We start from the raw sequence: 24548 nt of genomic DNA, 5'->3' as shown, positions 1-24548 counted from the left end.
ATACCAGCTATTGAAGAATAACTAGTAGATTTGATAATCATTGTACACAATGATCAGAAATTTATTATCTTATTAACAGAATTAAATTTCTAATTGAACTATAGCGTGTGATCAGCTTAACCAAACATATACATATCTTTTTTTTTAAAAAGGCTACTCTGATTATTCCATTTTCTTCTAACATTTATAGAGCCTTCTCACATCATACTTTTCAAAATAACAATAGCACCTAGACTTATATCCTGCTTCCCAGTGCTTTACAGTCAGCATATTGCCTCCAACAATTTGGGTCCTCATTTTACCTAACTCAGAAGGATGGAAGGCTGAGTCAACCTTGAACCTGGTGGGATTTGAACTGCCAAATTGTAGGCAGCTGGCTGCAGCAGAAGTAGCTTGCAGTACTGCACTGTAACCACTGCGCCATAGTGAGGGGGAAAAGTGTTTTCTAACCAATTCTCCATTTCAGAACCTATGTGATTTGCACGACATGTAGGAAAATGTGATGGGTGCTGCCATGTGAAATAGGGAAGGGAAGGAAGGATTCACCATTATTTTCAACTTTATTCATAATTAAAGCCTGTCTTAACATAACTACCTGAATTGTTCCTACTGAAGATTCCAGCCAAGCCCATTCCTCCCACCATTTTTCCCACTCTGTCAGACTTTCAGCATGTTGTATCCACTGAGTACATTCAGCTTCTTCTGGCTGTTGTAAGAAGAGGTATGTGTATCCCATTAGACCTTTGTCCATTTTATTTGGTATTTCTGCAACCCTGTCATGACTTCATCAGATTAGCACCCTTTTATCTCTCAGTGGCCTTGTTTTTAATGCTGATACTGTTACTACTCTCTATTTAAAAATAGTGAGTTTCATAATTAATTGAGTTTATTTACACTGTTGGATTACACTGATTTCTACCAAGTTATATTAATCATCATATCATAGTTCTTGCCCATTTCTTGACAATATTTTGAGTTCATTTAAAACTGACTTCAAAATACGTATATGTGAAAATTAAGCATTGTTTTGCATTCAGTGATTCATATTCTTCTACATTAATGTAGGATGGGAAAAAATAATCATTAGGTTTTATCCCCAATACATGTCAATTATACTTAGACAATATTTGTTTAAAACCTAAAAAGATTTTTAAAGACAAAGTTATCTAAGGAGTTAAGTTTATATTACCTGAATTCACCAGTATAAAGTTTCTGCAAAGCATCTGGAAATGAGTGCGTATATCGTACAGGTAAACACAAGTGGCCCTCAGATCTGTATATCAAATAACAATGGAAAAATAGTGCATTGTATTAGAAAACTCAGTACATTTTTGAAGCAAAGATTTATTCCCTCTCACCCATTGTAAAAGAGGAATGTGTCATATAATAATGGATTATATTACTCTAACTGAATTCTCATCCATTTTAATTGGTAAACATGGGGGGCTGAGCTATCAGCTATTTCTCAGACACGTCGAATACACTGAAGTCTTTTATTTCACAACAATTCTTGTTTGTGACCTCAATTTAAATATTTAAATTTAAATATTTAAATGTATGCAGTGGACAAAAGCAACAACTCTCAAAAAAAAACCCATACCCATCACACTATTACCTTCTAAGGTATGCAGTGTTAGCAAGCACAGAATGGGATTAAGAAATAGCAAGCGATAGAAATTAAAGGCATTTCTAGAAAAAAAAAACCCATAGCAAAATACAGCAATAGCATTTAATTCACTATTTCTTTTCACAATGTTCCACCTCTCAGATGCTGAATTATGCAGAATGAACAGATGCACACTGAACACAAAAGTGAGTGACAAGAAAGAAATACATAGAATGCATGATTGAATCCAGGCACCAACTGAATGTCACAAGGTGTTTTGGAATCAGCATCTTATTTTCCTGCAATTGCAAGGCCACTTCCCTCTCCTGTTCTATATCCCACTTCCGAAGCATTCCATTCTGACCACATTCAGCTTATTTTGATATTTCTCTAGACGAACTCAACTCCCAATTCCATACAACAAAGAAGGTAGCAACATGCTCTTATACTAGAAGCAGTTTTATGTACTTGACAAATGTCCTTGCCTTACAAAAAGCCACATTTTTATAAGATCAGCAATTTAGGGAAATACATGTATGGTATCTTCAGTGGAATAAGGGAGATGAATACAACTTCCTCTCTGAGTATATTTTTACAACTATTTTCCTATAGTCTTTCAACTCTTCCTAATTTTTGCTGCAAATATTTGCTTATATGTTATACATTACCCCTTACAGAGGTTCGCCATTCCACCAAGCACCCTTTTTTTCAATATTACCTATTCATACTTCTCCATGAACTTCAGTGGCACCTTGTGATATAATTCTTTTCATTTTATTTCATCGTCTTTCCTCGCATCCACTTTTCAATCATTGTCTGGAGATTAATTTATCTTCTAATACTTATTCATATAGGATTTTACTCCTCCTGCAGTAGTTGTTCTTCCTCTCTCATTTCTTTTACTTCTTTTCCTCTTCCTCCATGTCCATTTTTTCCCCAAGATTCACTCTTGACACTACCAAAGTGAATCAAAGCACCTCATCACCCAAGCATCCTTCACCAATCCTCTTAATTTTTCATCATAAGCACAACTAACAATTTTACATGTGAACTGATTTATGTTTACATATGAAAGAACTTCTGCTCAGACCATTTACATCATGTTTCTCTGTATGTATCTGTCAATTGCACAAACTGAGTTCTATTATATCAGATCTTTTCTTTTAGTTCCATAGATATGCAAAACATGTTTAAGTTCATTTTTTTTTTGCAGCCAAAGTCAACTAAAGGAACCCTTTACAAGCAGAGTAAAAAGAAAAAAATACAACTCAAGTCATTTGCTTCTCCTGCATATGCCATGGTTATCACCATACCAGTCCAAAGATATTTGTCTCCACTATCCATCATGGCTTTGATCTATAAGGCTTTCATATAATACTTTTAATAATATAGAGAAACTGATATTAAACTATCATCTTAATTATAGCTAAGCCATATGTAGCATTCCCTGCTCATAGTAACAATACTAGTAAATTTTGACACATTTTGGACAGAACTTTGCAAGCAACTAATACACAGTTTTGCCTACGACATTTTCACGTTTTATGCAAATTAACATAGAGGCTATTATGCAAGCTACCTACTGATGTTCTCCTTTCATCAATTCATGGTATTAAAAATACACGGGTTTTAAAAATAGATTAATTTTACTACTTTCAGATTAGATGTTGCTGATCAAGAGAACCAGTTTAGTGCAGTGGCTAAGGCTCCAGGCTAAAAACTGGGAGAACACGAATCCTGCTTTACACACAAAGCCAGCTATGTGACATTGAGCCATTCTCTCTCTCAGCCCTAGGAAGAAGGTCATGGCAAACCATTTGTCAAGAAAAGAATCAAGGCTGATTTGAAGGCAACCCTCCCAAACCCACAAATTACTGCTTTAGAGACAAAGAAAGAGAGGAGAAAATAGCACATGATAAATATTTAAAAGCAAAGATTATATTATATTATATTATATTATATTATATTATATTATATTATATTATATTATATTATATTATATTATATTGCAACATACAAGAGATAGAATTCATTTTGTTTAAAATGAAATTTCATTTTAATATATAATCAATGAACTGCAGTACATTGTATAGCATTAGGTATACAGCCAAGTAGAAAGTAGCACTACTTTAAGATAATCAAATGCTATTATCAATAGTAACACTCAGTTACTCTTAGAACAACAAGACTTAGGTAAAAGCAAGATTCACAACCAAACATTAACTCCAATTTCCCCTGAACTCTGAAGTGAGAATTCAACTATTACATCAAAAAAAAACAACTATAACATTAAAAGAATAAAATTTTTAAAAGGCAATAGGTATGTTGATTTTAATCAGAGGACTCCCGAAAGATGACAATGTAATATTTACATTATAATGGATTCAAGATATATAATTCATGAGCTAAAAATGCCAATGAATGCACTTCTAATGAGAATTATATAAGCCATCAGACAAAAATGTCTTTTGATGCTAATGAATACCAGTATACTATTAGACTTAGTGTTGAATTTAGATCAGGAAAACCAATATTCTAGCTCAGTGGTCGCTAACCAATGGACCGCAAGAAAATTTTGGTGGGCCACACAGGAATGTCCCCCCAAAGCACCCCCCAAAGCAATTAATCCAGGCTGAGCCCTGGATTAAGGCCCACCCATCCCTTGGCTCCCACCCTTTTGCCGAGAGCAAATCTGCAAAAAACAGTGCATCCCTCATCGGGCAAGACGAGGTAATGGTGCTGTTGCAGCAAGAGGGGGCTGGTAGCACAGGCGGGCTGAAGTGGCAATATTGGAGATGGCCAGAAGGTGCAGGAGCACCGTGCTACTTGCATTTGCGTGGCACTCCCGCACCTTCCAGTTTGCTTCTCCTGGCCTGGGTACTTCCTTGATGGCCATGGGCTGTAGGTACGGCCCGGGGCAGGAAAAGTACCAGCTGGTGGTGGTAGGAGTGGAGGGAATGAGAAAGTTTGCGCTCACCATCCAGTTCAGAGGTTCGGAATGGGGCGTCGGCATCAGTTTCCTCGTCCCTCTCGGCGCTCTGCTCTCCTGCCCCCCCCCCACGGCCCCAGCCATCGCTGCCCAGGGAAAGCACAGGAAAAGCAAGCAGAAACATAGCTCTCGCTAGGGCGAAAGAGCTGAGATCAAGAAAGGCACAGGCAAGAGAAGACGGAAGCTGCCGCCCTTGAAAAGCGCCACTTTCTGTTGCCTGTGCCTTCCGATCTCTGCTCTTTCACCCCAGCAAGAGCTATGTTTCTCCTCGCTTTCTTTTCCTGGGGGAGCAGCAGAGACATCAGAGCTGCTCCCCCCACCCCAGCAAGGCAGGCCTGGAGGAACGCAAAGAATTGCAGGCAAGCACCGTGTTGGAAATGCCAACACATATTTCCAGCATGCTCTCCTCCGTCCCGAAGTAGGATTGAGTGGCGGGGAAAGGAGCAGGGGAAAGGAGAAGTCTGCTGGCTTTCCTTTGGCATGGGGCGGGGGTTAGGGAGACCAAATGCACAGACCAAAAGAGTGCCGAGGACGACGGGCTCCTAATAACCAGCCTGTTTGTGCAGGCGAGAGCTTGAGCTTTTTTGGGCTCGACACCTCCCCTCTTCGGCCTCCACACAGGGAGGGACCTTTCTCTGCTTGGAAGCGATGGGAGAAACCTGGAGCTTAGCTTCGGGGAGTCCTCCTATGTGGAGGCCAAAGGGGAGGTGTTGCCTGCTTATTAGGAGCTCGTCTTTGTCAGCACTTCCAGCCCAGCCCTCCTTCCCTCTCCTAACCCCAGGCAGCCACACCTGGAAAGGAGGGAGAAGTTTCCTCTGACTTGAGGGAGATATGAGATAGCTCTGCTTTTCTTTCGTTTGAGGTGGAGCCAGTTCCTCCCCGCCCAAATCTTCCCAGCCTCCAGGTACCATGTGGCTTCTTAAATCCTTTCCCCCACAAAGGATGAGAGAGGCCCCTCCTTTCCCTTCGCTCTGCCCCACAGTTATGATTAAGCATTTACTATTTTATTATAATTAAATAAGCATTTATATATAATAAGCATATATATCTATATCTATATTAAATTTATATTTAATATAAAAATAAGTTTTTATATTAAATATATTATATTTTTTAAACAATTCATATTAGAAGTCCTTGGGATTTAAAAGTACAAGTTTGGTGGTCCCTGAGGTCCAAAAGGTTGGTGACCCCTGTTGTAGCTCATACTTAACCATGGAATTCATTAGCAATTTTGTGGCCTGTTACTATCTCTCATTTCCACCTATCTTACGGACTAATTGTGGGCGGCAAATGAAAAAAGCAGAATATAACTCCAGTAAGTAAATAAAATACATCGATACTGGAAATTGTAGACCTTAATTTAGAACATCTGATTTATTTAGGCATATAGATAGACCCAGTTTGGTCTAGCAGTTAAGGCATCAGGATTAGGATTAGAATTAGGTAAGGATTAGTGGTCAAGTAGTTAAAGCGGGAGACCATGAGTTCTAGTCCCATGAAAGCCAGTTGGATGATCTTTGGCCAATCACTCTCTCTCAGCCCAACTTGCCTTACAAGATTGTTGTGGTTGGGAAAAGAGGAGCGCGGAGAAGTATTGTCACCTTGAATTATTTGTAAAAATGATAAAGGTGTGATACAAATAAATAAATATTTGACATCAAATATTTTAAAACAGTTACATTTATGAACTTACAGGAATATTTTGTATACTTACAGAACAATTCTGCTTTTTTCCAAATACATAATACTGCTACTGAATTAACCTGACCATTTATGTTTCTGAGGACATTTTCATATAGGTAAAAGGTAAAAAAAATGTGGGGAAAAGGTTGAATATAAAATAATGCACCATAAATATCTTATAGAGCTTAAATTGCTATAATGTGTCATTTATTTATTTGGCTACCCAACCTCATTACAAGATACAGCAAATCTTACGCTCACCTATCTGGATCTGTATTTATTCCAATAACTGGTTTTAATTGATCCAGTACCTTACTGGCCGCCAGAAGCATTGTTCCATCACCTAGGAAAATATAGGGCTTGGTATCAAAGCATGTTTAAGAATATTTTAACATTCCAAAATGAAGTATTGGACAAACATCTTAAGGTGAAAAGAAGAGTTATATTGTGCTGATATGTGCCTCAACACATTTGGGGGCTACTAACACATCTTTGAGGGCAATCACCTGAAACAGCAGAGGTACATGCTCTCCTGGAGAGGATAACTCTTGATTCAGGATTCAGACTCAGTTAAACTAATAATTAACCTTCATTTGGTAAAATATTCTGATGGATGACTATTAGATTCTCCCTGGATAGGGAAGTATGTATTTCATGATCCTATCAGAGCTCTCAGCAATGTTTCACAGCATAGTATCTTTCTGACTACTTATCAGGTTTGGAAATCAGAGAAATTATTTTGCAATGGTGCATTTGAAACAGGCAACTCCAGTCAATAATTATGAGGGAAAGTCATCAAGCTATTGTTATTCTAATATGGAGGGTTCAACAGTCCTTTTGCAATATTTATTATTTGATATATTGAGAGGTACAAAGTTGTTGAAATCATACTATAACAATAAAAGACAATAAGAAATTAACAATGAACAATAATCCATTTTGCTTTTCTTAATATAGTAAATTTCTGTATCAATGGCTGGTTGGGTTAAGGTATTCTCGCCAAATAATAAATTCACCCATAAAATAATCCAAATACACTATCAAATCATACAAAAAAAAGTACAACTATATCATCTAGTGAATTCAAATATTCATTCAGAGCATAACCTCTGTTCCTGTACTTAATGGAATAACTAGTTTTTTTCTGAAAACCAGAAGATAAGGATTAAACCAACATCTGCTAGGAAGGATTTTTGGAATATTGGAGAGGTAACTGAAAATACCTACTTTCAAAACCCCATCAGATGGTGTATTTTTACAAATGGGAATCAGAAGGAAGTTGACCCTATTTGATTTGTTCGCACTGTCAGATAAGTTCAAGAGAAAGTGGACGCCCGGATAACTTGGTTCAGAATCACACAGGATCTTAAAAGTGGCAACCAGCACCCTGGCAACTGGAATCAATTTCCACCACTATGCAATGTGGCCATAAAGTGCAGCCGAATCGCTTAGCAGTAGCAAAATCTGCAGTCCAGTTGCCACGATTAACTGAACCCCCCCAGTCATTAAGCAAAGCAACTTCCTGCAGGCTTCCCACATCCAAAGTAAGTGGAGAAATCAATGGGAAGTGCCAGGCTGGCAGGCAGGTTGCTGCTATATTGGAGAGGGTGCATAAGAGTACACAAAACTATGACAGAGGCACAGTGCAGGCAAGGTGTGCAAGAGGTGCAGCAAGGGTCAGGGAGAATATGGTATGAGTCAGGGAATATATGTGAGAGGCATGACAAGGTCTGGGAGGGTGTGGCATGGATTGAAAAGTGTGCACAAGGATGTATGGGAGGCACATGTCAAAGAGGGTGTGCAAGTGATTGGTGCAAGCTGGGAGGGCTGGGAGATGGTGTAAAGATGGGGAGACTCATCCCAGAGGAAAGAGGTTCAGGGTAATCACACGGTAGAATATATCAGTATACATCAGTAGGTAAGAAAGTTATAGCTTTAGTTTGGCAATATTCTGTCACTTAGGTGTAAGAAAATAAAGGATTGGATTTAATTGGATCGTACAGTCTCATCAGGTCCTGGCAGTTCACCAACATTTTTGTTTACACTTACTTGTAGATTAGCAAATTTAGCTTTCATATTTCTGCAAATGTATTTACTCAAGTTTTCAATAACTCAAAATACATTTCCCCACTCACAAGTTAATACCTCCTGCTGCTATAACAGCATCTGCCCATTGGACAGTCTCTTCATCATAGTCTCTCCGTTTCACAAGCCGAACTTCAATCTTCTCATTTCTACAGAGAGATATTGAAAAGCAAGTGATTGTTCTCATTTTCATGGTTAAGAAACGCAAAAAGTGAAGTCAGTCAATACCTCCTAGGAAAAAAAGGAAGTCTAAATACTGCCTAAAGTCTAAATAAAGCCTAAATACTGACAAAATTCATATGAACTACTGACAATTTTGTGAAACAGATCAATAATTTACATTAGGCCAAGTTATCAGTTGCATGAAAATATCCACTTATTGCATTCAATTTTCTCACATGTTAAATCCATGTAATCCATACATCTGCAAGAATTAAACAACATCATTAGAATTTTGTTGATGGGGTGGGTTTCTACCGGTTCTGTCCATCTCTGTAGAACCGGTAGCTCTGAAAAGCAGCAGATATAGAACCAGTTCTATGTCTGCTGATGTTTTTGCCCACCCGCCCACCCAGGCTCTTACCTGATCTTTATTTCCTGATTTTTCAACTTCAGCTGCCGAACGAGGCACAGCTGCAGTTAAAAAATCAGGAAAAGAGGGCTGTTTCAAAGGCTGCTTCTCTGCACGCAGCGTGCTGATGGCGTGCGGCTCGCAGCATGCAGGAAAGCACACATAAATCACCGAATCTCATAAATCCTGAACCGGTAGTTAACCCTGTCGTATTCCAGCCCTGGGTGAACCCACTTGGAATCAGAAAAATGTAGGAACTAATTTGGTATAGTGGTTAAGGCACCAGGCTAGAAATCAGGATACCATGAATTCTCATCCTGCCTTAGTTCTCATCCCCTAGGTAGAGGCAATAGTAATGCACTTGTGAAAAAACTTGCCAAGAAAACACCAGGAATTATAATGTTCATATATTGGCATTCCTTGACTTACGACAAGTTGCTTAGCGACTGTTTGAAGTTACAACTGACCTCCCCAGGGTTGCTTATAATCCGGATTTGAAGTTCTAGTGATCACACACATCCCCGCACCCATGTGATTGCATTTTGGGTGCTCAACAATCAGCCCACATTTATGGTTGTTTGTAGTATCACACAGTCATGTTGGCAGCTCAGATTAGGTGTTGCTGATTAAGAGAGCCAGTTTTGTGTAGTGGCTAAGGCTCCAGACTAAAAACCAAGAGACCACAAGTCCTAATTTATGTGCAAAGCCAGCTACATGACTTTGGGCCAGTGTCTTAAGTCGTAGGAAAAAGGCCATGGCAAACCACTTGCCAAGAAAGCTGCAGGAACTAGTGCAAGCTGTCACCACAAAAGAATCAAGACTGACTTGAAGGCAATCCTCCCAACTCTCACATTATAGCTTTAGATGTGATCACAGGTGATCACATTTTGGGTGCTCAGCAACCAGTCCATATTTATGGCTGTTTGCAATATCCCATGGTCATGTGACCATAATATATGGGTTTTTTGCTGAAAATTGGTGTTTACTTCTGCTTGCTGGCAAAAAACACCCATTGTGAACAATGGATTTGCTTAACAATTACTGCAAAAAAAGTTGTAAAATTTGGAGTGCCCATGTGGCATGACTTATGACTCTAATTCCAATTCAATTATAGTTGTAAGTCAAGGACTACCTGCACTACTGGATCAGAGGCATTGTCTAACATTTTTAAAACAGGGAATAAAAGAATAATGTATAAATGTTCAGAGCCTCTGTTCACTGACCTTATTTCAATTATAATCAACATTCTTGATATACATCCTTACCTTAGACTATTTACAATATGTTCCACATTTTTTGTATGAATCCGATGCCGTTCTAATAGACCACTGTAATTAGATCCTTTTAATGCAAGCTGTGAAAGAGAAAATTGGCAAAACAAATTGAAATAACACAGGCAATTTAAAAAGGTAGGATGCAAAGAATTAGAAACTTTAAAATTATTTTTCCACTAATTGAAGCAAGTACATCTATAAAAAATATTTTAAGATTAAAAAATAATGTAAGAATTTGCAACATGTTACCATTTAAAACCTACAGACTTTAAATATATACATTAATCATGTTAATCAAATTTTATCTTAATGAACAGTATGTCATCTACAAATAACTGCCTCCTCACATCACATAAGTTTCCCATCTTGTTCAAACCAAGCAACGATGGTTAATAACTTCAAAGCAAAATAGGAAATGAAGCCATTATTTCAAATGGGCTTCATATTCTGCTTATTCGGAAGCTATCATTTATAGTTTCCCAGTTCAAGATGATATTTTTTCCTCTGTCTGAATTTTATTTTCTGACTTCATTTTTTGCTCTGTTTCAGTGAATATGACACTACTGTAAATCAGTTTTACATAGAAAAATACAACCTAGAACAATCATGTCATTTACTTGGACCATCTCCATATTCCTAATGACCAGGTTTTTACTACTACTATGAAATAATTCTCTGAAAACAGTCTATTAAATCTCCTGGATGGAACATTCTTACAGACTTCCCATCTTGTAGAGAAGAGTAGTGGATTAAGCCTACCCCCTCAGGACATAGTTTTATCATTACAAGGGAATAATTGCAATAACTTTTGCATACTAACTTCCTACTACCTAGTAACTAATACACAAAATCACGTGACCCAATTACATGAATATGTCTGTCAACAAATTGGAACAGCTCCAAAACTGTCATGTAACTACACATGTTTGAGTTACTTCAATCACGGTAACCAAACAGAAAACAGAATTAAAATAAACCTAGTAAATCAAAAGAAATATAGAACAAATGGGAAAACAGAATCAGCTATATTTTTAACAGGAACCATTTTCAATAATCACTTCATTAAAATTCTCTACAGCCCTCAAAATTTTGGCTGCATTCTCTGTATTCATTGTCAGACTATTCAGCTGATTGGACATATTTTGAAAGATTCACAGAAGTATTTGATTGACTAAACTGAAAGAGTATCATCTGATGTTGCATGTGTAGAGGTAAACTATGGTAGATTCTTAATATACAACTTATGTATATTATAAATTCACAACAAAGTGAGTATACAGCAGCAAAAAGCTAGAGAAACAATGCTACATTTCATTTCATTTTAATTAGTCAAGTTAATACAATGATCCATCAAAAAAGGAATTAGAACATCAACTCTTTACATTATTCAATATACCAGAGTATAGTTGATCAGAAATAACAAAAAAGATACATAGTATTTCTATATTAATCCCTGCTCAGAGCACTTCTCAATGAATGTAACCCACATATTACATTGTGAATGCTGTGTTAATTACCTCCAGGAATTTTGAAATACCATGTTATTTAAAAAAAAATCAAGACATTCGAAACATTTAAAAATATGTATCAGTAAAAGACCTTCACACCAGGTCATCATTAGAATGGCACAACTGCTGCTATATCTTAGTTTCACAATAGACTTATATGTACATAAGTCACATTGCAAGTGAGCTCCTTATCCGAGCTAACAAAATGTTCAACTCTGCTCTATTTAATGACAACACAGTTTAATATGAGGTATTAATCTGTTATGATTCTAAAGCCTTATATGTGACATTCTTTAAAAAAAAACTATTGAGAAGTTTATGTTTTATGGATTTGTTTATAAATAAGGAGCAGTTATAGGAAGAAGAGATATGTTCAATTTTACAGAAGGGTAAAAGACTACCAAATTCATTTAAACGTGATGAGGACTAGAACTATCTTCTTTATATGTTTCTTTTCTTTTTCTTTATTTCTTTATTTTCTTTTTCCACTTTTACTTTTTACCTTCTTTCCAAATTTACTTTGTATTAGTTTTTATTATTGCAATACACACACACACACACACACACACACAAACCCCAAGAGACAATGTTTCAATCCAGTCATACAATGAAACTAACTTAGTTCACTGAAAATGTTTCTTTAACTAAAGCTAATGTGTCCAAATGTCTGACCTTTGGATAACGCTATCAGAACATGTCGTAAATACTCACTATCAGAGTCTTTTTCAGAGACTGAAAAAGTCAACAAAGCCAATCTCATTGGGTTAAGAATGTCTTACCAAAACTACATTCCAGGAAAAAAAGAACTCTGAAAAAGATACTTTATAGGTGTTTCAGTCTTTATATTCTAGTCTACAATTATTTTCTTAATGATATTAAGGTATAATCATGACTGGAAGGGTCACAACAACCCCTTAAATATTAATTATTCTAGGTAAAAATTAAAATTTACTAGTAGCCTACTGCCCTGAAACAACTTTGAGGGTGTCTAAAGAGCAGCAAGAAACAGGGAAATTATTTCTAGGACTGATGAAACAATTCTTCATCTATGGTAGATTACCAACTTTATCTAGTTCCAATTTCTTAACTTAGGCTCACGAAATGAACATTTCATCAAAACTGGATCAACTGAAAAATACAAGTTATCTTGTTTTATTTTACTAGTGGTTAAGTTTAGTTAGTTGTCAACAATTTGTGTGTGTGTGTTTATACAGATACAGACACACACACTGTGTGTGTTGGTAAATCAGATTGACAAAGTGGGGAAGTGTGAGCTTTGCAAAGAATTTCTGCCTGTGTTTCTAATATTTTTCTATCTAATCTCCCTTTTCTTTCAAATTCAGGGTCATTTTCATTTAGGATAAATACAATAGAAAGAAGCAAAAACCATAACATTGTTTAAAGAAGTTATTTAGTAACTATTTTATCATTACTGAATAGACAAAAGTGTTTCAAATGAGTACCAACATTTCTAAATCCTTGGGAAAAGATTGAAATGTTTTGCTAATTAATAGAATGGATACAATTCAGAGACTTTCACAGTCAAAGCATCCTGTGCAGATAATATCAGAATCCGCACAGTGACCCCACTTTAAGGAACTGCCACTGCTGCCATCTGAAAAACAGAGCAAGACTTGAATGATAAGTAAGAGTTTAACAGCACTATGTTCTATGGACAAAATCTGGCTCTACTCTATTCCCTAACAACAAATCACTGATGATTGTGTGAAAGTACTGCTCTACAGTAAGCCATTTATTCTGCAGAAACTGTTCTGAAGTTTAGTGGGGGGGAACAGTAGTCTAGCAACTGTAAACAATACATCCACATGGCTCTAAAAAACTGCTGCCAAGATAAAGTAAGTTGGATTGAATGGGAACAGAACTAAAAAAAAATGTTTACCCAAAAGCAAAACAAACGCTTTTGGTGGAATATATTTTCTATCTGCATTTATCCAGTCCACTTCAAAATATTGCAGGACGCCCAGGACAGATCTGAGAGACTCAAAAGAGCTGAAACTGAATTGTTTTTAAGTTCTTATTTTATCTCATTCATATTTTTTTCTTATATTTTTCTGCGCAAATACAGGATCTGCTTTTTCTGAAACAACCAAATGATGATCCATTGGTTGATCAAGAATTGACCAACAAGCCAGGAATTGTCACCTGAGCCATCATTGTGGGTTGAGGGAGTGACTGGCCCAAGGTCACCCAGTCAGCTTTCAACTTAAGACAGAACAAGAATTCAGTCTCCTGGTTTCTAGTCTAGTGCTTTAACCTCTAGACCAAACTGGCTCTCATTTTATTTCATTCATATCTATTTACTTGCTTTACAGTATGCCTATATTTAAAATTAATCAGAATGGCTAATGTTACATTTCAAATAAGCATTTTTTAAAAGGTAATTTCAGCATGCTTAAGAATGAAGAATTAACAACTAAACTAGATAACTGAAGTATCTAGCCAAGATTCTCCAGTCTGGTATACTGCCTGGAAGTGATAGAAGTTAAAATCAAACACACTTAAAGCCTCTAGATTTTTGAAGACTGAACCAGCCCAAAACATGATTAAAGATTGAACATCTGAAGAATGCAATGTTCCATGTTACCACCTTACCTGATTACCTTTACTTCTTTGTTTGCATAGTTCTAATCTATGAAAAAATATAATTTCTTAGAAGATGTCAATATTGATGGCTGAATGGAATTCACCAAATTAATGGAGAACAAGTATGCTAATTAGTATAAGCCATAAGTAATTTCTAATATCAAAAGTTGTATGTCTCTAAAAGCCAATTGCTCTGGAACAAGTAAATGCTATTGAGATAATGTTCAGCTTACAGGAACATAATGACCAACTAAATAGAACTTGATCCTGTAAAAATATTCTAAATATTGCTGAAATAGTTACAGCATACTGTACAACTCTGAATAAGACGTATGAGCCAAATTCATGTGGTTCAACAGTCTTCCTTAAATGACCCCTTGTACTACAATCTTAGCATTACTGTATCAATCATCATAACTGAATTCTGAAACCTGGGATTCCAAAACATCGGAAGACTGTATTGTAACACTTATAGGAAGACCAATGGGCTGCTTGGAAGTGGGTGGGTGCTATCCACTGCCATAGCCGAACCTCTAAGCATAATCTTTGAAAAATCTTTCAGGACCAGCTCCTTGGCAAAACTATGGTCACAAGCTGCAGTCATTCCCATCTTCAAAAAGGGAGACCACAGCCTAGTTGAAAATTACAGACCAATCTCTTTATGCTGCATCACCTGTAAAGTCATGGAATCAATTATTAACCAATCCATTATCCTCCACTTAGAAACAAACAACCTACTAATAAATAATTTGGTTTCAGGAAAAAACTATCCTGTAATCTGCAACTCTTACACTGCAAAAATATATGGACTACACAAATCAATCAGGGCAAAACAATGGACGCAATCTACATAGACTTCTGTAAAGCCTTTGATTCAGTGGTACATGACAAACTACTCCTAAAACTAAAATCTTATGGTATCTCTGGACAACTGCATAACTGGATAGAAGCATTCCTGTCAAACAGACAACAAATGGTCAAAATTGGGAGTGTCCTATCAGATTCTGTACCTGTCAATAGTGGTATCCCCCAAGGCAGTGTTCTAGGACCAACTCTTTTCATACTCTACATAAATGACCTCTGTGATCATATTAAGAGCAACTGTGTCCTCTTTGCTGACGATGTAAAGCTATTCAACACCACAGACAATACTGCTACCCTTCAAAAAGACCTCGACTATGTATCAGAATGGTCAAACAAATGGCAACTTCAAATCTCAACAAACAAATGTTCTATGTTACATATTGGCAAAATATATCAGAAAATAAATTACAGGCTGAATAGTCAAGACCTTGTTGATGATCCAAACTCTGTCAAAGACCTTGGAATACTCATCTCTAATGATCTAAGTGCTAGAGCCCACTGTAACTACATAGCAAAAAAGATTGTTAACCTAATCTTACATAGCTTTTCTCTGGTAATATTGCACTACTAACTAGAGCATACAAAACACTTGCTAGACCAATACTCAAATACAACTCATCAGTCTGGAACCCACATTATGTATCTGATATTAACACAGTTGAGAAAGTCCAGAAATATTTCACAGGAAGAGTTCTCCACTCCTCTACTCGTTGCAGAATACCTTATGCCACCAGACTTGAAATTCTAGACCAAGAAAACCTAGAACTACGCTGCCTTCGGTCCGATCTAAGCATAGTATATAAAATCATACATTGCAATGTCCTACCTGTCAATGAATACTTCAGCTTCAATCATAACAATACAAGAACAAACAATAGATACAAACTCAAGGTTAATCTCACCAAACTTGATTGCAGGAAATACGACTTCAGCAACAGAGTGATCAATGTCTGGAATACTCTACCTGAGTCTGTGGTTTCTTCCCCAAACCCCAAAAACTTTAACCTTAGACTTTCTACTATTGACGTCACCCCTTTCCTAAGAGGTCTGTAAGGGACATGCATAAGCGCACCAACATGCCTACCATCCCTGTCCTATTGTTTCTTTTATTTTTCTTATATGTATCCATGTATTCATAACTATGTTCTTACTTATACCTATTATCTTGTAAGCAATTGACGAACCAAATAAATAAATAAAATAAAATATTTCAAATTGATATTTCTTGGACAATAAAATAGCGTTTAGCAACCAAACCTTAGAATAATAAAGGGACTGGGGTTTCTATGTCAACAGTTGCTGCTCTGTGTAACTGAGAACAGATAAATTATAGTTGTCTCTTCCCTTAATTAAGTAATTACATTGTAAAGACATTTGGTTTAAGTACTGTCTACAATATATTGATTAAGAAATAACTTCTTTAACTGTAAATTGTTTAAAGAAAGCGAATATATTGGGAAGACCATATGTAGTCCAACTTTCTTTCATCTGGTTTTCCAAGGTCTATTGGATCAGCCTCCAGACTCAACCACCAGGCAGTTTGATATGAAATAATTTCTTTGCTTTATCCCTATGCTTTCTAATTATAGGTATGTTTATATCAAGGCCTATGAAAATGCAAGATCTGGAGGTACTACTGCAAAGAGAACAGATCTTATACCAATGCTGAGATTTGTTTTGGTGTAACTTTTGTAAACTTCTTCAAATGCAATCAATGGACTTGACCAGGGGCTGTTTATTCCACAATAATTGAATCTGACTCTAGTCTAAGGATGTTAAACAACGATCCTTTGTTTGCAACTCCTCTCCAATAACCTACTTTCCTTGCCCCCTGGAACTGAAGGCAGCCTAGATAAAAATGTCCAAACTCAAATCAAACCTTTATTAAAATAGCTGCACCACGTGCACATGCACATTATAAAACCTTTCTTTTTTTTTTTCTTCTGCTCCAAGATCCCTGCTATAAAAAAAAAAAACAGAGAGGCACAGACCAGTCACAAATTGTTCACTAAGTTTCTCTTAAGTTTTCAAGCGGTGCAAGGACCAGGTCTGTGAAGCCTTCAAATATCCCTAAGGCAGCCTTCCTCCAGGTATGCTGGAGGACGTCTCCCTCGCCCCCCCCCATCACCTGGGACACGGGGGGGAGGAGGACGAAGCCACCAAAAAGACACCCCCCCCCAAACGCCACACTTGCACCCACCACACCTCTAGGCTCCTCCGTCTCCTTTCCCCGCGGGGGGGACAAACCCACCGGAGGCGCCGCCGCTGCTCACCAGCTGCTTGAGATCCTCCTCGGAGAGCCCCGCATAGCGGTACCGCTGCTGCTCGAACTCGTAACGGGTCGTCTTAGCCACCACCACCACCCGGGATGGGCGGAACCCGCTGCCGGCCTTGGAGGACAAGCTGGAGCGGCCGCCGGAGCCGAGGCACCGCCGCGAAGGGGAAGGAGAAGGAAGGGGAAAGGAGGGCGGCGGCGAAGGCGGCGACGACCCCTTTTCCGCCAGCGCCGGACAACGCAGGGGGAGTCCAACTGTGGCGGCGGCGGCGGCGGCGGCGAAGGAAGCCGCGGGCTCAGCCAAGCGGACGCGCGGGAGGGCGAGCTGCCTCCTTGACGGCGGTTGCCGCCGTAAAGATTTGAGCAAGGCGCGGAGGGTGGCACCGGGATTGCCGCCACTCAGGTAGCTTGGGAGGCAGGTCATAGCCCGGGCTCGGGAGAGTCCTCCGGGAGCTACCGCCGCTGCCGAAGGCTGCCGTATAGTGGGAAGGCGAAAGAACGGAGCGGCGACCTTCCCCCTCACGGTTGTTTTTTTTTTTTTTTGCGCCGTTCTCGTGCTCCCGAGGCGGAGGCAGCGTCCCGACGCACCCACTCCTCCGCGCGGCGTGCCACTTGACACCCGCGCGCACAGGTGGCTGCGTGCGCGCTCGATTAGAGCGCTCTGAATCCGCGCGGGGCGGGGGAGGCCGCGCACGCGCAGATCAAGCCCCCCGCCCCCCCCGACTCTTCTTTTATCCTCCCCTCCGAACGTCACTTTGTCTTCTGCGCCTGTGCGGCCGTTTGACCAATCAGGAAGGAGAGAGCTGTCTGTCTCTCCTAGATTCGGAAGGAGAACGGCGGGAGGGCGGTGGTGACGGCGGCGGCTTTCCCAAAAGAGCGACGCCTTTGCCTCCTGAGCTTGTGCGCAAGCGGGAGCGTCGCAGCGCTCTTTTAACGCGTCGTTCGGCTTTCCCTACCTTCAGCCGTTTTAATCGTAGTGAAGTGCACTCCCGCCAGTTTTAGGGAAGAAGCTACGTGGAGTGCGGACTTAATTCCCATCTTTTCATTCTGTACTATTGCCCGGATTCATCTATTTTTATTTGCAGTTTGATTTTTATGGACTAACGAAATCCAGAGTCCTCCCAAGGTAGTTGATTGCGAAGTACCCAAAAAGCTAGAGAATCCCCAAGATGAAACCTTGTTCGCTTTTGGCGTGACTCCATTAAAATCAAATTCCAACCCTAATTTGATATTTGCAATCATGTGGAGCTACCAAGCTCCATGTGGGAGGCTCCATTCAAGCATAACAAGTTGCTTTTTAAATCGGAAATGAACTCTCTGGGAAGCAATAGCAAGAGCACTTTACAGTGTTTTACAGTCCTCTCTTAAAGAGGTTTACAGAGTCAGCCTATTGCCCCCAGCAATCTGGGTCCTCATTTTACCCACCTTGGGAGGATGGAAGGCTGAGTCAACCTGGTGAGACTCGAACTGCCAAATTGCAGGAGTAGCCAGGAGTAGCCTGCAGTACTGCACTCAATGATAGAGGCATTCAATTGGAACCTATCCTGGAAAATACTGGGATAGAGGAATCCAGAAGCTCTTCAAGAAGCCTTCAAAAGCACTCAGGCCCATTTTTAGATTTGCTATATTTTTATTAGTATTGTGTATGCATATAAATCAGGATCTTTTAAATTCCCAAGTCAGACAGGACATAGATAGTGCCAATTTTGAATTCTGTAAGAAGGAAGGAAATTGGTTTATATTGAATCTGGGCATGGGTGTGTCTAATCCAGCATTCTTAAATTTATGCTGATTGACCAGTCACCCTTCAGGATTTCAGAGGATTTTCCGCTGGAGTATTTGGAGTGAGAAATGCAGTTAACTAGTATTTATATGTGCAATGCGTTTGTTTTCCCACTGAATCACCATCCTATCTACTGCACCACTAAAATCACCCCTTTCCTCATTTCAGAGACTTCTTTTCCTTTTCAGCCTAGCAAATTTTCTTAAAAAACATACGTGTTTGTGCATCAACAGATGCACAGAGTTATCTAGGATGTATAACATAATCTAAGATTCCAATTGGGAGAAGAAAGGAAGGGGAAGATTTATTGGTTATGTAGGTTACAAATGAGAGTGACTGCAAATGCCTGAAATGGGTTTAAAACCCATTGTGTTTGTTTTAAGATAGTCCTTTTAATGATTCAGCAATCTATCTTTCAATCATGCTGCTTTTCTTTCCCCCCAAAATGGCCCTTTGGGATCTGCAATAGAATTTTCTTGAAGACTGAAATGCTTTGACATTCATTGGCAACAAAACCCTTTCTGATTTTTGGCTACCACAGTACACTCTTCTCCTACAGGGCCTTCCTTGGCAAAGGTATGCTAACTGGGTAATCCAATAACCTGTAACCTGCATTACAATATAATACAAACAAGTCAAACTGCCTTACTTATGAGCAATATTTTCTTTACATGTTTTCCACCTCACATGCTTTCTACTTTGCTTTCTACTTCAGAAAGACTGTTGATGATGCATGTTTATCCAGAAATTTGATAAATTCAAGAAAATAAGTGCTATATATTAAACATTAACTCAATAGTCCCAGGAAGCTGTTTCAAAGATGGTTCTGATTGGCAACCCTTTGTACTCATTAAAGCAAATTCAAAGTGTCCATTAGCAAACTTCAAAATATAAAATTGCTGGCAGGTAAATATAGACTATAGGTTGATGTTAACTCATTGCAGTTCATAGAAAATGTGCATATGTTAAAGTTAAAAGATACTTATTGTTGCAAAGTCAAGATTTATTTTAGATTCATGATTAAATAAATTTGGTAAATATGCATTGAGGAAGAAAAGGCAGATGATCCACTAAGATTAAAAGCCAATAAATACAGAAAATTTTATTTCTTGCTCTATTTAGTGCACAATAATATCTGAAGCTATACGAAATACATATATAAGCGGTTATATGAGGAAAAAATACACTTTAGGTTTTTCTGAATCTACATGATATTGCAGTAATAATAATAATACATTAAATAAAACACAAGAATATAAAGGATAAATTCCATTGATCCTACCAAAGTCATATGCCCTCTTCATAGTGTTTTCCCCATTTAATAAAATAGGAATAAAATATTTGTATTTACAGGCAACAGAAATAGCTCATTTGTATATCCTTCAACAGCTAAAATTATTTTTAATAATTTTAACATGTATTTGAAAATCCTTTGAAATCTATTAAGGCTAATTTAGATCACTTTACATATTTTATGCTTAAAGATTTACATCATTATTATTATATATCCTACTTTTTCTGAGAGAGTTCAAGGAGATTTGCAAGAGATTTCTATTAATTTTATTTCCACAATACGCCTGCAGGATGGGATGGGATGACATAGGTTTATTGAATTTGGGTCTCCCAGGTCCAACCGTTTAATCACCACTCTACTCATCTTAAAGTGCAAAATGTGGGATTTTTACATTTTTCTCTCTGAATAGTGAGCCAAAGTGCTACTTTTAGAAAAACACTTTCATTTTAAAAACAATACAAGACCATATGGACCATCATCCATAGTATTTTGGATCCTGCAGTCTGTCATTCAAAGTAAGATTACACAGGATATGGACTGTGTAATCAATGCATTTCCTCCCAAGGAAATAAATTCTATTATGTGAATTTTAGAAAAAAAGGAATCATCATCACCATATTAGAAATTATAGTTAGCAGCCATGAAACTTATACCTGTGACACTGCATCATTATAACTGAAACAGCTGAAATTTGTAACTTCATGGTGTTTTTAGAACATTTATTTTAACATATTTTGCTCAGCTAAAAGACCTTGAATTGGACTAGATTATAGTGGAGCAATAGATCAAAGAGAAAGACAATCAGTGGGACTCATTCTCAGTATGACCAGTTGCTAAATAATTGACTGTTGCACTTTACAAACAGATAAGCAGTATTTAATAACTTACCCATTTGGTAATGTGTTCAAACTTTGAGCTGGAACTTACTTGATTATTATGGGTGCATTTGTAACTGACATGGATGGCAAAATTATGAGAATTGAAGTCCAGTACATTTACAGCATTGTTTTCAAGCTTCTGAAAAAATTCTAGGAGTTACTACACATCTGAAAAGTGCCAAGTTTGAAAATTGGATTTAGAAGAGGGTAGGTTGGAAAAAGTTGATTTAAGCCAAGGGTCTTCAAACTTGGCAAGTTTAAGACTTGTGTATTTCAACTTTCAGAATTCCTGAGCCTAACATGACTGGAGGAGGAATTCTGGAAGTTGAAGTCCACAAGTCTTAAAGCTGCCGAGTTTGAAGGCCCCTGATTTAAGCTATAGCACATAGGCCTTTTTGTATCCAAGGACTTTAAAAAGCAAAACAAAAACTTGTTCAGAGCTTCCAAGGATGGCAGGGGTATAACAATGATTTCCCTGGAAGGAGCCCTTTTTAAACTTTCTTTTATTGTACATTGGGTGCAGGGGTGGCATTCGACCAGTTCTGCCCGGTTCTGGAGAGCCAGTAGCGGCAACGAGCAGCGGAGACGGAACCAGTTCGAAGTGCATCAGAATTCGAAGTGCATCTGCTTTGTGCGGCGCAAAATAGCGCCGCGTGGAAGCTGCTGCAGCGACCAGCATCATGCAGGCTTGCAGGAGGCAAGTTAGAATGCCTCTGTACCTGCACAAAGTGTACGTTTAGCACGTGCATCCACACAAAGTGTGCATGTGGGCACACCGTGCCCACTAAGCCACGCCCACCGAACCGGTAGCAACTTTATTTGAATACCACCACTGATTGAGTGGGTTGGTAAAGGAGGTGTCTCCAACATAATGCACCTATTTTATATGTTTTTAAAAAACAGAAAACTTGTCGTCCTAGAAGCCATTCTCTTGGTAGAAAGGGCATAGTTATAAGATCTGACAAATTCCATCGATAGGCTCTGAATTTATTGTTACAGTCTGATGACGCTATTCTTTATTAGTTGGAGATTATCCACAAAGTTGAATTCTATCAGAAATTTAGGTTATTTCATTGTTGCCAAATATCATGATCACTGTCAACAGAGTTGCCTGTCAAATATTTCGTTAGTTTACATGTATAATATCTTTAAATGTAAATGGGAACAACAGTGTCCATGGGATCCAAATGAGTCAAACTGACCAAAGTATCATTATGAAGTTCTGATGCAAGCCATTTTTCTGCCTACATTGTGACATTGGGCATGCCAACTTGCAGTGTGATGCTATAATGCTGCCTTTTAACATTCCAGTAAAAAGCAGCAAAATCCCACAGAGGCTACTGATTAACAGCTTCAGCAGTTTGGGTGGAATTATATCTAATTATGAGATCTTAGTTTTTAAGCACTTCTTTTCTGTAATCTGCTATAACTTGTAACCTTAACAAGAGGGACATTCAGACATGATAAAGAAGCTACTTTGCAGATAAGTTGTCCTAGGTATCCTGAAGCATCTCTTCTGAATGAACCCAAAATGCTGCTCTTGGCAGTGCAAATTTATGAATTTTCTGGACTAATTTAGCTTCAGCAGATGGCAGCCCTTTCTGCCAGATCAGTTCTGGTTCATATTTGGGTGGGGCATCAACAGAGGATTCCGGGGCTGTTGGCTAGACTTGGAAATTAGGGAAAAAGTAACGTCCCAGAAGGGATCAATGGCAAATCACTTCTATAACATTGCTAAGAAAGCTGCATGGATGCATTCACCAGGAACCAAGTTCAACTCAAGGGCACCTTTATGGATCTTCAGGCAGATTTGTACAATTTTGTGGCAGCATTCTTTAGATCTGGAGAAAAATTGGCCTCATAGATTGTTAAAGGATTTACAATAGTACTCATTTGCCTACCACATACATCTCTTAGTAGGAAGAGAAGGGAGAGGTAAGGCATATCTAGTATTCAGGCATTACTTCTTGGATAAAAGAACCCAAGCTGGAGACTAAATAGCACAAGCGTGTTCCTTTCAAGGAAAGACACAATTTTAATATGATTTTTCTCAAAAGGTAAAGTCTCAAGACAAGCTCAGCAGGGGAAGATCTATACATTTTTTCTTGTATAAGTAATACAGAAGTATTGCCATTGCTGCCTTCTGAGACTACAGATAGAAGAGGTGTAGGAACAGTTTATGCAAAAAAAGAGACAAAAATGATATAGGAGAGAACTGAAGCTGTATATTAATAGGCTTAACCCTACATCTACTTGATAATTGGCTAAGAACTGCTGAATATAGTAGGATTTGGTTCCAAATAAATATTCAAACGATTACATCCTACATCCCACAGAAACCAATAATATTCAATCATACTTATTTATATGGGAAATAACAGCATGTTTTTCTCCTTTAAAATGATTTCCATTCATAATTGAGGTATTTATTTATCACCTGTTAACTTTGGAAATACTCTTTAGACTTTTAAGTGTACTGTTTTAAGAGATACATTCTTAGAAAACATATTAGCTTTTAGTAGTCATTAATAAAACTATCATCTTTGGCAGTAAGATATGCCATAAAATTGTTAGCAAGATCTCAGAAACATTTTTGTCATATCTTTTAAGGCATACAAGGGAAATGAATCTGCAATATACAGTAAACTTAGGATCTACTGGAGGCATAATCCTAAAATAATGGATGATTGTCCAAATGAAAAGATAAAAAGGTAGGAACTTGGCAAAATAAAAAAGGAAAATGTACCCACATTCAAGAATCATTATAGTACCGTTAATAATTAAGATGAAAAACTCCATTCTTTAAAAATATTATGAACTGGAAATCAGAAAAGGAGGCGGCCAGACTATTGGATAACAAGGAAGCTAAAGATGTACTAAAGGAAGATGTGATTACAAAGAAAATGAATGAATTATTTGACTTAATCTTGAAAGACACAAAACAGATATCCATTCCAAAAATAAATAGGACATTCTGAATCAGTGTAGCATCTGCAAATATAAATTGTCTCACTATTTTGTGAGCTTTGTGATAATATGGTGCCATGATATTTTAACCATGGTTTTAAAATAAGCCAAAGAACTGTGGCCCAAATATAATGATAAAGTATAATTTTCTGAGACATAAGAGG

At 38.0% G+C, this 24548-nt stretch overlaps 1 protein-coding gene across 4 annotated transcripts in view; it reads right to left on the bottom strand.

Moving 5' to 3' along the window:
- NADK2 (NAD kinase 2, mitochondrial) overlaps nt 1–18156 on the bottom strand; it is a 38130-nt gene extending 19974 nt beyond the window's left edge. Inside the window, exons 1-5 of one of the 4 annotated variants that reach the window (XR_015742394.1) lie at nt 17461–18156; nt 10203–10291; nt 8427–8515; nt 6543–6624; nt 1190–1273 (exon numbers count right to left, since the gene is read on the bottom strand). Coding sequence is in view for 2 of the 4 variants with exons in the window: in XM_087927383.1 (XP_087783509.1) it covers nt 1190–1273; nt 6543–6624; nt 8427–8515; nt 10203–10291; nt 17461–17886 (770 nt within the window). In the remaining 2 variants the exon portion in view is untranslated. The remainder of the gene's footprint in view (nt 1–1189; nt 1274–6542; nt 6625–8426; nt 8516–10202; nt 10292–17460) is intronic. The other 3 variants (XR_015742393.1, XM_087927383.1, XM_026715762.2) reach the window with 3 other exon arrangements.
- Nucleotides 18157–24548: the final 6392 nt, after the last annotated feature.

Source organism: Pseudonaja textilis, chromosome 2 (assembly GCF_049901715.1).
Source record: "Pseudonaja textilis isolate UNSWEBS1 chromosome 2, rPseTex1.2, whole genome shotgun sequence".
Taxonomy (NCBI): Eukaryota; Metazoa; Chordata; class Lepidosauria; order Squamata; family Elapidae; genus Pseudonaja; species Pseudonaja textilis.
This window is presented reverse-complemented; position numbering and strand designations above follow the sequence as displayed.